Source organism: Harmonia axyridis, chromosome 4, assembly GCF_914767665.1.
Source record: "Harmonia axyridis chromosome 4, icHarAxyr1.1, whole genome shotgun sequence".
NCBI classification, from domain to species: domain Eukaryota; kingdom Metazoa; phylum Arthropoda; class Insecta; order Coleoptera; family Coccinellidae; genus Harmonia; species Harmonia axyridis.
The window spans coordinates 43,823,680-43,839,221 of NC_059504.1; the positions used below are offsets into that span (position 1 = coordinate 43,823,680).

The 15,542-nt window shown below is 36.9% G+C and overlaps 2 protein-coding genes across 7 annotated transcripts in view; one reads left to right on the plus strand and one right to left on the minus strand.

Moving 5' to 3' along the window:
* The window catches only part of LOC123678536 (glycoprotein 3-alpha-L-fucosyltransferase A), a 35,348-nt gene that overhangs the window by 1,968 nt on the left and 17,838 nt on the right, over positions 1 to 15,542 (minus strand). For all 6 annotated transcript variants that reach the window (XM_045615610.1, XM_045615612.1, XM_045615613.1 and 3 more), the window contains exons 2-4: positions 10,224 to 10,629; positions 4,147 to 4,487; positions 2,441 to 2,744 (exon numbers count right to left, since the gene is read on the minus strand). In XM_045615610.1, the coding sequence (XP_045471566.1) occupies positions 2,441 to 2,744; positions 4,147 to 4,487; positions 10,224 to 10,605 (1,027 nt within the window). In that variant the 5' untranslated portion in view covers positions 10,606 to 10,629. The remainder of the gene's footprint in view (positions 1 to 2,440; positions 2,745 to 4,146; positions 4,488 to 10,223; positions 10,630 to 15,542) is intronic.
* On the plus strand, positions 12,116 to 14,934 carry LOC123678535 (zinc finger MYM-type protein 1-like). Its single transcript, XM_045615608.1, has 2 exons — positions 12,116 to 14,403; positions 14,499 to 14,934. The coding sequence occupies exons 1-2, from the start codon at positions 12,534 to 12,536 to the stop codon at positions 14,849 to 14,851; spliced, it is 2,223 nt and encodes a 740-aa protein (XP_045471564.1). The 5' UTR covers positions 12,116 to 12,533; the 3' UTR covers positions 14,852 to 14,934.

The window sequence follows — 15,542 nt, forward strand, 5'->3', positions numbered from 1 at the left end:
GCCCTTACTGATCACAGTGTGGACTCCAAGAGAGTCAACCGATCTTGATACATATTTATGATTCCAAATCCATCCATGTCAACTAATAATGATTATTATTTCATGGTTCTTTAATTCTGATGCAAAATTCGCATCATGATGAGGAGTTTATTCTGAGAGTCTGAGAACAATGTTATTTGCTTTGCAAATACACTGATCAACAATTGCTAGGGATCACTTATGAACTTCTCTTCATTTGTATTTTTTTCAAGTTATCTCGTGAATATCTGTACATTATATGTTCTCTAAGGAAAAAGTAAGATGTTTTGAGTTGATTATATCAAAATCTTCCTCACTTCATCGGCTCTTGTTCACAAAATCGATTATTATCTGTAGGCTGTTACAGGTGGAGTGAAAAGCAATGTGGTATTTGTTATTAAATCTGTTTTTTTCTCTCGTTCAAACACATAAGGTGACAATAATTGAAGAAATGAGAATAATATCAGCTTATCAGTCATGCCGAGAAGACGTTTGGCTCCTGTGCAACTGGACCAAATCATACGGTGGATACAGGAAGGTTTGTCCCAGCGAGAAGTGTCCCGGCGGTTGAATGTTTCGCAAAGTGTCGTGAGTCGGGCTTGGAATAGGTTCATCCAAAACGACTCAGTAGCTTATATTCATGGGGGAGCTCGGCAGCGCAGTACAACAGCTGCCCAAGATCGTCTTTTGATCCTCAATGCTAGGAGAAATCCCACTTACCCGGCGTCGCGGCTCAATAGATCTCTGAGAGTTGCAACAGGAGTTCTAATTTCAAACCAGACTGTAAGACGACGACTACATGTTCGTGGTTTGAGAGCACGTAGGAGGGTACAACATCCCCGTTTGAATAGGGAACACCGGGTTCATCGACGGCAATGGGCTGAGGAGCACCGCAATTGGACACTTGAAGATTGGAGCCGATGTTTATTTACGGATGAGTCTAGATTTCGTTTGGTCAACTCCGATGGACGTATTCTTGCTTGGAGGGAAAGAGGTCGAAGGTATGCAGAACAGTTTATGGTGCCCACAACAGCTTTTGGCGGAGGTTCTATATGTGTATGGGGACGCATTTGTTTGAACCAAGGTACAGAGTTGGTTGTTCTACAGAACACCACCATGACCAGCCAGAGATATCACGATATGATTATCGAACCCATAATTGTTCCGTTTGCGGCTGCCGTGGGCGAGAATTTCATTTTAATTGACGATAATGCCCGTCCACACCGTAGTCGTCCGGTTAATGAAGCGCTAGAAACTCATGCTATTGATAGGATGGACTGGCCAGCTCACTCTCCAGACATGAATTGCATCGAACATGTCTGATCTGAGATGTCTAGACAATTGTCAACCTTAGAACAACCGATCAATAACCTGGAGGACCTTTCTAACGCTTTACGGGATATTTGGACGAATTTGCCCCAAAATTTTATAAATCGTTTGATCGAAAGTATGCCTCGTAGGGTAGAATGCTTGAGACGAGCTCGTGGGGGACCAACTAGGTACTAGCTTAACCGAAACTTCAGCCTTCTTGTGGTTTCATCATAAAATTTTTATGTTATTCAAACACAGAATTTTGAGTTTTCCTGATAAAGTCTTTTTTTCTCTCCAACTTCCATTTTTTCATTCTTTTCTCAAGTGAACCATATTATCAACTGAAAATACTCTGATATCTGACTAAATTTATAATCTTGGAGCGAATATTTCAGAAATAAATTTAGAACAAGTAAGTGATCCCTATCAATTGCTGAGCAGTGTATTATGTAGGTACTGTTTTTCCATAAATTTGCTAATTTATCTCAGAATTAACTGATTTAAATAACGCAAAAGGTCTGAATAATTCTCTCGGCTGACATAGAAACTATTGATGAGCATGTTAAAAGAAAACAGAAAGGAGTCACTAAAAGAGTCCCGGCTTAGAGCACAGATGGATCCGCCAGTGCTACACCTCTTTTTTACATTAGTGAAACACTATTTTTCTATGGAAAAAATACTATTAAAAGACAATAACGGTTATAAGGTGGTATGCTGATTTTAAACGTGTTCGAAGAACTACCTATGATATAGCATGCTCTGTTGAGGCTATAAGTATTCACTATGTTGCGTAACCATTTGTCCATGGGCAAGCTTTGCTCGAAATTGGTAACGGGTTTCCTCAACACTGATCAAAAGAGAAAACGCATTCTTGATTGTTTATGCAACATTGGTTCTTTTTTAACTAACATAGTAACAGTATGGTATCAGAGAGCATTGAGCATTTGATTTTGGATATCGTATGAGTCATAAAATTAATGGAAATATTCTTCCTAGTGTTTAACATGCTACTCTATTATTGAAAAAAGTTAGAAAAGGATACAACAAATCATCACAATTTAAATTGTAGATAACCTTGCTTCCATAACAAAGAATCAAAACAATAACTCACCTATTGGAAGAACATTGTGACCAAGTCCGTTAACATAAAACTTCTCCGTTATGTAATCCCTACAATTGGAGTTCTCGAAAGCCAGATAAAATTTGTACTCTTTTTCGAGAACTTCGAAACATTTCTTATCGGTCCGTGGACATTTCAGAGGGCCGCAGGTACCATAGATATCCACAGAAATGTACTTTCCAAGTTCTCTAGCGTATGCCAGTCTTCCATTCCTGGCACTACAATTGGAAACGAACCAGGCCACTTTTTTCGTCCGATTTGCTGCAAAGTCACGCGTTTGGGGTTTGCTTCTAACCTAGAAAAAATCAGAGACGGGGTGAAATGAGAGAACTGAACTTTCTTAGCTTAGGTTTTTGTAAACATAACGCCATCGAAATATTAGTCGATTTGTGTCTGCATCATAAAGTTATTCTCGATTTAACATGTCAGCTTAGGAGCCAAATTCTCGTCATTTGCGGGAAGTTTTAATTTTCTGCTTTGATGTGAAGAAATCTGCGGCTGAGGCTGATCGAATGCTCTCAAATACCTATTAGTGAAAGAACCTACCCAGAGTGGTTTCAACGCTTCAAGACCAGCCTGGCATTGGAAGACAGAAGGTTTTCGAAGATGCAGAATTGGAGGCATTACTTGATCAAGACTCGTGTCAAACGCAACGAGAATTGGTACGATCATTGGGAGTGATGCAACAAGCCATTTCAAAACGCCTGAAAGTCATGGGAATGATTCAAAAACAAGGAAATTGGGTGCCGTACGAGTTGAAGCCGATATATGTTGAACGGCGTTTGTTTGCTTGTGAACAGCTGCTTGCAAGGCAAAGACGGGAGAGATTTCTGCATCGCATTGTGACTGGAGACAAAAAATTGGTTCACTACGATAATCCCAAGCGTGGAACATTATGAGGATATCTCGGCCATGCTTCCACGTCGACTGCCAAACCGAATATTCACGGTTCCAAGGTCATGCTCAGTATTTGGTGGGACCAGCTCGGCGTATTGTATTATCAGTTGTTAAAACCGTCTGAAACAATCACAGGCGATCGTTATCGAACGCAATTAATACGGTTGAGCCAAGCATTGAAAGACAAACGGCCACAATACAACGAGAAACATGATAAAGTGATATTACATCATGACAATGCTAGAGCCCATGATGCGAAAGTGGTCAAGACATAATTGAAAACGTTGAAATGTGAAGTCCTACCCCACCAGCCATATTCTTCAGACGTTGCTCCCTCGGACTATCACTTGTTTGGATCTATGGCACAAGTCCTGGCTGACCAGCAATTCTGGTCTTATGATGAAGTAAAAAATTTGATCGATTCGAGGATCGCTTCGAAAGATGACAAGTTTTTTCAACGCAGGATTCGTACACTGCACGAAAGATGGAAGAAAGTAGTGGCCAGCGATGGACAATACATTGAATCATAAATGTATAACCAGTTTTTCACAATAAAGCCTCGAATTTCAGAAACCCTTTCGGCATATCATAGTAAAATATCACTATTTTGATATCCAATATGAGTTTCACCCCATAAATTTCTGATGCGTTATCTATTGATAATAAAGCTATATTTTGGATTGTTCTATATACAAGAATAGCAAAGAAAAGATATAGCGTTGCCCAAAATAGATAGTGGCGCTTACTATAATTTTTACAGAACCAAGAAGTAAAATACATAGACATGGATAAATATTTACCTGAGGATCATAATACGTCCATCTTTCATAAGGAGCTACCAGGTCACTATCTCTCCTGTAGGTGGCCGTCCAGTTGATCAAATTCGCAAACCTTATGCTCTGGGTGTGGTACGGACATTCCAAAAAGTAGAGGATCCAAATTTGATTTTTGGGTCTCATTATACCAGGATGGATGAAGTGATCTTTGTACAGGATGGCGTCAGCATCTTGAGCTTTGTTTCTGTCGTCGGTAAGAGAGCATCTGTTGACCGGGCATCCGTGGAAGGCTAAGGACCCTGATTTTTGCGCCCATGTTCCAAGGCCATTATAGGCTAGAATTAGCTTTTCTGGAGACTCGTATTCTGGAAAAAAAAACAACAATAAAATCATCTTTTTATTCGACCGAATTCAATTACATACTATAAGAATTCATTTAATTCTGCTTTTGTTGCTTCATTACTTATGGATGGATATTCATTCAGCGGGGCAACAATTTTTTTCAATCAATTCTCAATGTATTCTGATTTGAGCAGAGCCTTGAAAGACAAACAGCCACAATACAACGAGAGACATGATAAAGTGATTTTACAGCATGACAATGCTCCACCTCATGTTGCGAAAGTGATCAAGACATATTTGGAAACGTTGAAATGGGAAGTCATTTTTAACTGCCGTAATCTCCAGACGTTGCTTCCTTAGACTATCACTTGTTCTGATCAATGGCACACGGCCTGGTTGACCAGCACTTCCGGTCTTATGGTGATCAACTTTGGTAAGAAATGAAATGATTGGGAATTTCAAAAAAAAAACTTGTTTCAGGAAAAATCTGTAGCGTACCATCAATGTCTGCCAAAATAGGCAAGTCAAATTACGTACAAACGCCACTGGTGGAAGTTAAAAAAAAAGTGATTTAAAAATACCTTTGATTCATAGTACATGTATGAGAAATTTCATTGAAATATCTGAAGTGGTATTGTAGATATTAATAATAAATGCTTTGTTTCTGAAAACTTTACCACCCTGTATCTCAAAAGGTAATACGTTTAGGACATGTGTTCATATGAGTTTTTTTTCTTATAATAGGGGCCCAAAAAAATCATCCCATACATATTGACATTCAATTAGGAAACACCCTGTATAATAAGTTTGTTGGGCTCTTCTCAGGTTAGCGTATATTCATTTATCAATGAAACACCCTGTATATAGAATAAAAATACCGATTTACAGTTCTAGGTTTTCCAAGGCCTCAATTGGTGCATGAATGAACGAAAGCTGAAAATCTACTCGCTTCACGTCAGTGCTGTCCTCATTTAATATTGTGCTTCTTTGCAAACCAAACCTCCAAACTAGATCATTTTCATGACATAAATAACAATGCAAGTTCAACTCGCTAAATCTAGATAAGAAACCATATAATATGTAATGAAACAGTTAAAATTATAATATCGATTTATCAGTTAAATTATTTGATAGCATAATTCAAGTGGAATCACTCCGTAAACTCAATGTCAATTGGAAATATCACATATAAAGAATAAACACAGCCTAGTTTTCTCTTTTCGTTGTAAGGACATTAGTTTCATTTCACCACTTAAAAACTTCAAAAATTGAATAAGAATGAGCTGACTCTTTTTTGTTGTCATTTTAAACCATTTAACGATATGTTTCACATAGTTACTACAATTAAATACTTATTCTACGTATCCACAACGTTTAAACATTACCATTTCATTTTGAGTATGTCAATATATGATATAGTACTGTGAATAAAACTTCGAGATTATCTGGCATATAAAATATTCTTTCTTGCAGTCTAAGTTCTCCCTCACTTATAACTTCGTGTATATGAAAGTTTAAATATTAATTGAGTGACGAGTATCATACAAACAATATCTATGTAGGAAAGTTTTACATCAAAGATGAAATGAAAAAGGAATAGCCTATAATAAATCAACTTGACTATAACGACATACAATAAAATTCATCGTTGAATGTCGTTTCGTCTCACTTTATGTATATTTCCATTTCAGGAAAGCTTATCATATAATCATTATCTTATTTCTACACAGAGTCTTTCTTTTATGCATCATTTCATCTATACACTGCTGCCAGAAACTCATGAAGTTTCCCATAAAAATAATGCATTCGCCATTTTGTCACAATATCTATTTGGTTTCTATATTACAATCAATCCTCTTGAATATACGAAGAAATCCCTTCTTTTTTACGATCAAATATTGTTTTCAATTATTTCAGGACTCTAATCCTTTTAATTTTTTCGCAAAAACTTTTTATTTTTTTTGAGATAGAATTTAGAAAGGAATGGAATGAATTCCACACAAAATAGGAGAAGACTTATAGCTCCTTTGAGGAGAAGACATAAAGAGCTCTAATATCTACTACTTCACTTTGAATGCACTTCTTTCTTCTATTACAATTTTGTAACTTCATGCAATGAAAAAAAGGTGGATATTATTATTTGTGGTTGTTGAATTGTACCAATTTGACACGATCGATACATGGCGAATACATGCAGTTCTTTCAAGGTCACGAATTTTGTATACAGGGTGGCCACTTTTTCAATGGGATTGTATTGGTAACTTTCAAACCATAAAAGTTAGAAGGTCGGTCAAATGGAGAAAAAGTTGCATGCATAGAAGCATTATTAAGCAGTTCAAACAAATCGAGATTATCAGGGCCGGTTATTGAGATATCATAAGAAAAGAAAATTCTGTCATTTTGATTTTTCTTTTTTTCCCACTTTATTTCAAATATTATCAAACAATGTTACAGGAATTTTTTATTCGACAGTAAATTGTTCTCAATTTGACGTAATCAGATTTCGTATCCAACGTTTCGTGCTCTCTGGGCCACCCTCAACCTCATTTTTTTCAATACGGACCTGTATATTTTATGACACTTTTCAAAATAACTTTTAACGCTGAATTCAACGATATATCATACAATGTCATTCAAAGTTGATTTTCAGGTGATTTTGACCGTTATCCAATTTTCTTTGGGTCGGATCTGTAGTGAATGCAATTTATCAAAAACTGCTGTTAATAAAATAGTCAAGAGACGAGAATACAATTATTCTAAATTTGAATACCAAGCCATGCAGAACTTGTATCGTAATGATATCAAAATAAAGTTCGATTCTGTAATTTGTTTCAAAGGAACAAATGACAAATCCAACAATAGTGATTTCTCGCGAGAAGATTGAGAATGTATTGGAAGGTATTCAACTATTCAAGAAGACGAAATAAGCAAATGTATAAGAAGTATGCGTTCCAGAACCGTTAAGTGCATTTTAAAAAATGGTGGACATTTCGAAAACTTACTTCATTCATATTCATTTACTTCCGAATAATAAATCGATTTTTCTTTCAATCAATGATAATTCGTTTCATTATTATGAATTGAAATATGTAGATAATTATTACTTGTTTCTTGATTTGATTCTGATATGTTCCATTTAGTTCAAGATGAGTAAGATGATTTTCTCATAGAAATGTATTGCAAGTTGTTTATTAAACTAAAGGTACCTAAATGTAATACAGATTCGACACAAAGAAATTTGCATAAGGGTCGAAATCACCTTAAAATCAACTTTGAATGACATTGTATGATATATCGTTGAATTCAGCGTTAAAAGTTATTTCGAAAAGTGTCATAAAATATACAAGTCCGTATTGAAAAAAATGAAGTTGAGGGTTGCCAAGAGAGCACGAAACGTTGGATACGAAATCTGATTACGTCAAATCAAGAACAATTTACTGTCGAATAAAAATTCCTGGAACATTTTTTGATAATATTTGGAATAAAGTGGGAAAAAAAGAAAATCAAAATGACAGAATTTACTTTTCTCATGATATCTCAATAACCGGCCCTGATAATCTCGATTTGTTTGAACTGCTTGATAATGCTTCTATGCATGCAACTTTTTCTCCATTTGACCGACCTTCTAACTCTTATGGTTTAAAAGTTACCAATACAATCCCATTGATAAAGTGGCCACCCTTTATGTCGAAAAGAATATATTTCAAAAAATATCAGATTAATTCCCTCTCCCTTCAATTATGGAAGACATGTTTTACGATTAAACAACAAGCAAATGAAACTAATAGGGAATTGAGAAAATGATGAGGCCAACACACTTGAGATCTAAGTAGTATCTGGATCTCAGCAAAAATATGCTACACCTCCTTACTGGTTTTTTCCGACTCAGAAAGCTCCTCATGAGAATAAGTCTAGCAGAAACAACGAGTGCAGATAAAACTGGCTAAAAATATTTTTAATAACAACAGGATACCTGATTTTCAAATTCAAAAAAGAAGTAAAATTACCGGAAAATTGATTGAAGTGATATTAACCTACTTAACTCGACAATGAAGTTGATAACTAAAATAATTACCAAGATAAACATCATAGTCGCCCTCCCAGATGAACAACAGGGCTTTAGAATGGGTAAATCTTAAGAATAGATGTAGTTTTTGTTATGAGACAAATTGTCTGAAAATCTAGACCTGCATATATGTGCTTCATAGATATACAAAAAGATAGAGTAGACAGGTGCCTTTCAACTTTAGGTCATTGGAAATGGAAACATTTATAGTTCCAATACAATATAAGCCAGAATTGACAGAGAACAATACAATATACGACAATAAATAATGGGATACGATAAAGCGACTCACTGAGTCCCTTCCTTTTTTAACATAATCATGAACGAAATTAAAAAGCAAATACACCGCTTGAAGGTCTATAAAAAGGACAACACAATTCTATGTTACGCCGATGACGCTATGCTTGTTGCGAAAAATGGAGACGATCTCCAGATATTTCTGTATCGCTTTAACTACGTAGCCAAATACCTGAACATCCTAATTTCTGCATCCAAAACAAAAAGCTTAAGAACATCTAAAATACCAATCAGGCTCAAACATATTGTCGATGATCAAATAATACAGCAGGAAATGATATTTTAATACCTGGGCATAAAGCTCTCTGGATATGGTGATTTTGAGTCGGAAGTGGGACAACACAAAAAGCTTTGAGGACTTCTGGTTGCTTGAATTAGACAATATGGAAAACTAACTGATACTACAGCACAAATATATAAAACTGTCATAAGACCTATGATGACATACACAGTAGAAACCCGACCAGATGCAGCAACAACCAGAAGGGTCTTGGAGGTTGGAAAATGAAGATCTTACGAAGAATCGCTGGAAATACTTCACTAGACAGAGGACAAAGAGACAACATAAGACGAACAATAACAGGCCAATTGAAAAGTCCCCAGTCTACCATAGTAAAACACATTTTTTGACAAAATTCGATTTAATTATTCAACATAGTTGCCTTCGAGGGCGATACAGCGATTATTGCGATCTTTCAACTTTTCGATATCATTTTTGTAGTACGATTTGTCTTTCTCTTCGAATAGGCCTCAGTTTCGGCGATTACTTCTCCATTGGCGCTAAATTTATTTCCAGCGAGCTTTCTTTTAAGGTCTGAGAACAGGAAAAAGTCGCTGGGGGACAGATCTGGCGAATATGGTGGATGCAGATGCAATTCGAAGGTTTTCTATGTATCTTAGTACTAACTAAAAATCATATGGATTTAATACTAGCACCGTCATATGTGCATCAGACCGGGGACTTTTCAATTAGCCTAATGAAGTGGATAATATCAGCGATTGGCTGCTAGGAAGAAGTTAAATGAGCACATAAATCTAATAAACCAAGTAAGAATGGTAAGAATAACACATGAAGAATAATCTGTTGGCAAAAAGTATGCGAAGACCGCTAAATAGATGGAGCGATAATCTCAACGTCAATCAGGCCATGCAAGATATGAAGAGTAAACAGGCACTTGTGACTATAATGAATGGAAGAAGAAGATAGAGTTGGAATAGGCCAATGTAAAGATGTATGAACAAGGCGCGCCAAAGCTAGGGACACCACGTCAGTGATTCTCCCAAATTTTGTCCATTCGATTTTTTTAATTTCTTTCTCTGAAGAACAAAACTATTCCTATTCCTCATCTAAGCATTGCAAAATACCGTAATATCCAAAAGGCTGATAAATCCTTACCCTGAAATTCCTCTGGGACATACATAAGCTGCTCCTCGATTCTATCTCCCTCGTGCTGTTCAGGAAACAACCTCAGATGACCCTTACTGTTTTCCGGATACTCAGTTCCACCCTTAAAGAACCAAGCTTTTCCTTTTGGCTTCGCGTACTCTTCATCGCTCTCAGTTCTGGCCTGCAAGGGTTCCGGTGCAACAGTCTTTGTTTGAGGTACTACTACGGTTGGTTGTACTTTGGGCAATTCCTCCTCGACTTGATTCTGCTTCCAGGAGTACCTGTTGGCTGTATACCAGGAGAATCCATCTTGTATCGAGAGGAACAAAGAAATGGCGGCCACCAGGATGAAAACTAGGCAAACTTTGCGCAGGGAAACACGGGGTGGCATGTTTCAGATGGACCCCATTCTCATCTGGAAAAGTAAATTCAATTTTTAGTTTTGTGAAGTTAGGGACTACACTGCGCAAAAAAATTAACGCACATAATGGAAATCTCAAATTTATTCTACAACTGAAGGTGTTCTCAATGATAATTATTTTAATCAGAATTATGCATGCATATGTTATTCACTTTCAACGTTTTTCTTCAATACAGATGTTTTTTTCCAGCAAGAATAAAAAAAGATGAGATTATCAGATTTTGAATGTATTGGCTCCATTCTGAAATCAGTTGTTCTCGATCAATTCTAGTGATCAATTTTCTTTCGTTTGATTTTCTACACTCGATCGTTATGCAACGCGACACACGCAATTTGACCCAAGAGGAATGTGCCCAAGCGGTAGTTTTGCGAGAAGAAGGGTGGACATACACAAGAATTGCAGAAAGGTTTGGAGTTACCCATACAAGTTTGTCCAGAATGTTGCAGCGATTCAGGGAGACAGGTATGAATGTCCGAAGACCAGGACAGGGTAGACCACGGGTAACAACTGCCATTCAAGAACGTTACTTGAGAGTTTCTTCGTTGAGACAACGGTTTGCAACCGCTCGCCTCCTTCAAAATCAGTTTGAGCAAACTCATGGGGTGCAAATTAGCACTCAGACAATAAGAAATCTCCTCAGAGAATATGATTTAAGGCCGCGTGTCGCGGCAAGAGGCCCAGCTCTCACCCCAGCCCATCGAAGGGCGCGTTTGGATTTTGCGAGAGAGCATATCCATTGGGAAGAGGCTGATTGGGAAAGAGTTCTCTTCACAGATGAGTCTAGATTCTGCCTCTACCATTGTGATCGACGTTCCCTTGTATACAGACGTCCACATGAAAGATATGTTCAGTGCAATTTCCTGAATACTACTGGTTTCGGGGGAGGATCGATTATGGTATGGGGTGGAATATCTTTGACTGCTCGCACAGACCTAGTGGTCGTTGATAATGGAGCTTTGAATGCTGATAGGTATATAAGGAACATTCTTGAAGAGCATGTAGTGCCATTTGCCCCATACATTGGTGAAAATTTCATTTTTATGGACGATAATGTCAGACCCCATCGTGCGCGCATCGTTTAGGAGTACCTTGAAGAGATTGAAGTCTCTCGAATGGAATGGCCACAAAGAAGTCCAGATCTCAATCCGATTGAGCAGGTTTGGGACAACCTCAATAGAAGACTGAGAAGTTCAGAAAATCATCCAGCTACTCTAAATGACTTAGGAATCCAACTCAGAGAAATCTGAGAAGGATTAGATCAGAACATTTTAAGATCACTCATCTTGAGTATGAACCGTCGTTGCCGAGCTGTAATTAACGCAAGGGGTGGAAATACCAAGTACTAAAACACTTATCAGCATTCCAGTATTTTGAAAATTGTTTATTTCTCTGCTTTCACATAAGATTCGGTGAAATCCTGAATTTTTCTTCCATTTAATGTGCCTTGTTTCGTTCAAAACCTACCCGAGAGAACATCAGGGCCGTAGCCAGGGGGGGGCATTATGGGGCAATGCCCTACCTTTAATTTTCAATGCCCTACCTTAAAAAATAGTAACAATTTAAATAATATTCAAAGGAAATTTCATTATGTGACGTGAGGAAAAAATTATCACTCGCAAATCAATTCTGAATTAATCACGAGTTGTTAGAGATTGCGAACTACATCAATAGAGTGCACCGTGGTCATTGTATATATACAGCACGCTGTATTTTCAGAAGCACCTCATGTGCTTATTTTCTTGATTCCGCACATAGATGGCATTTGAAGTATGTATGGGACCTGTACTGGAATATACGCCCCTTGGTAGGGGGATCCCCATATAACCCAAAATAGAGTTTAGCGAAATAATTGTTTGTTTATTGAAGTGAAGTGAAGTGTTGATTGACTCATTTAGCGATGGATATAAGGACTTTCTTTACCAAAAAACGAAGAGTTGAAGAGGGAATTCATCACGATGAACCCCATTGCTCAAAACCCACTCCTAGTTCTATGGAAACTAGTTTGGCAAAACAGGTTGGTAGAAATAGAATTAACTATGGTATTCCTTCGGATATTGCACGAATCGGAGAACCGATAAAACAAATTATTTTAAATATATATCCCAAAGAAAATAATAGGGCCTTTGTTGCGGATTGGTTTAAGCGATATAAATGGTTGCAGTATTCGGTCGAGAGAGATGCTGCTTTTTGCTATCCTTGTCAACAATTTTTACCCCATGGAAGCAAACAAAGTTCTTATACTTCCACAGGATTCAGAAACTGGAAAAATGCCAGTGATACAAGAACTGGGTTTCCAAAACATGAGAAATCAATTCCTCATACACAAGCCATGGCGATGTGGCAAGACAAACTACGCAGAATATCTACAGGTAGCAGTGTCGAAACTTTGATAAATCATGAAGTTTTAGAAAAAAACCGGTATTACATGAAATCAATTGTTGAAGTTATACAATTTTTAGTTGTCAACGAGTTAGCTTTGCGAGGAAATTATGTTTTGGAGGAAAAAAAAGAACAAGGATTATTTCAGAATTTATTTGAATACACGTGCATGAAAGATCCGAATTTGAAGGAGGCTTTCAGCCATATACCACAAAATGCGACATATCATTCACCGGAAATTCAAAACCAAATAATTCAAGCAATGGTTCAAGTAGTACAGAACTCCATTGTCAAAGATATCAAGGAATCTGACGTGAATTGGTTCACTCTAATGGAAGATGGAACGAGGGATAAGAATAATCGTGAAAATATTGCTATAGCAATACGTTACGTTAAGGATGGAATCGTCAATGAGTCGTTGCTGACAGTTACAACAACTGAACATCTTGATGCAGCAACATTTACCGAATTAACTTTAAACACTCTTACGAAAAATGGCATTGATCTCTCCCGTATGCTAAGCCAATGCTATGATGGAGCAAGTGTTATGAGCGGAAAAGTTTCAGGAGTTGCGACTAGAATAGAGAATCAATTGGGCCGAAAAATTCCTTATGTCCACTGTTATAACCACCGCTTACATTTAATAGTTATCAGGACTATCTCTGAAATGACTTTCATCCGTTTATTTTTTGATCAATGCATCATGTTACATGAGTTCTTTCATCATGGAAAAATAGCTGCAATGTATGGTGGAAAAATAATTGGCAGATTACTCGAACAACGTTGGTCAGGACACTTGGCGGTTACAAAAGTTGTAAACGATAATTATTCAGAGATTTTGCTAACTTTAGATAAAATGAAAAATGACAGATTCAATGGTGACGACGTTGCCAAGAGTGTCGGCATCAAAAAAATTATGCTTAATTTGGAATTCCGAATGGCTATGGTTGTGGCCAAAAAAATACTATCCATGCTTCAGCCTGCAGATGCAAGTTTACAAGCCCGAAGCGCAGGATTGAAAGACGCCCTAATAATCATAAATTGCGTCCAAAATGAAATCACAAAATTGAGAACAGATGAAATGTATCATCAAATTTTGGAAGAAGCTAAATCTATGACAAGCATTGATTCTGAAAATAGGACTCACACCCAAAAAAGGCAAGTCAGAAGATCTAATCGCATGGATGACTACTTGATGTTTGACTCTTCCTGTTCCTCAACGAAACAAAATGAAGAAGATCAACCATTTAAATCTGAGTATTTCGAAACATTGGACATACTAGTTGCTGAATTACAGAGAAGGTTTTCAGACAACGATGATCTGTTAAATTCTGTAGCGAGTCTCGATGAGTTGGATGTGAACAAAATGGAACCTTTGAAAAATTTAGGTGAGTGTAAGGCAATTAACAAAATGATGTTGCTGCTTCTAAAATATTACGCTTGTTTATTCATATTCAATTCACAATTTAAATTAACTTTTCAGGTATAACAATTCCATCAAATGAAGAGGCTACAGTGGTTAAAGCTTATTTGAGTCGTCGTGAGGATAAAACAGAAGACATAGTGCAAGTTTTGTACAGACAGCGAGAGGCTTTCAAAGATACATATGAACTCTTTGCATCTGTGGCGACCATAGGATGTAGCACTGCTGTTTGTGAATCTACTTTTTCAACCTTAACTGCAATCAATAGACCTCAGAGGCTGTCAATGAGTCACGAAAGAATGGCAGGCATGGTATTTCTGGCCTTTGAAAAGAGAAGGACTCAGTCTGTTGATCTGAATGAAGTCCTTCGCATATTTAATAATATGACAAATCGAAGGATTCAGCTGTTTTGAGGAAGTTTTTTATCATCATTATATTAATCACAACATGTTGAAAGAAATAATATAAACTGAAGAAATAAATATTTTTATATATACATACTACCATACACTCAAAAGTAGGTACGATGAAAATTGATTCATCAGATCACATCGAGTACAATTTTTTACTTCTGCCCTACCTGTAACCTTCATTGCCCTACCTTAAATTCATTTCTAGCTACGGCCCTGGAGAACATACATAAAAAATAAGTTATAAAGTCAATGTAGAGTTAACTTTCATTAAAATTGAGATTTTCAGAATGTGCGTTAAATTTTTTGCGCAGTGTATCTGCCAATGGGTGTGCAACTATCTGCTTTCGTCGTTCAGTCCTAAAATCCGCCGTCTACATTTAGGGATTCACGGCTTGGTTTGATTTTCAAACTATTTAGCTGGAACTTGACTTGATTTCAAGTCAAGTAGTAACTAGTGATTCAATCTCAAGTCAAGTGAAGTATTTATTTATCAAGTACTTGAATCATATCAAGCTACTTGATTTTTAGCAATAGAAACATGAATTAAATCACTATAAATCATAACAAAATAAAAAATAAAGTTTCTTAATATTGAGAAACCACTAGGCTTTGATTGATTTCATTATTTGCCATCCAGGATCTAAGACACATGAGGCATCTTATAGATTTGTCGTCTAACCTATTGCGGGTT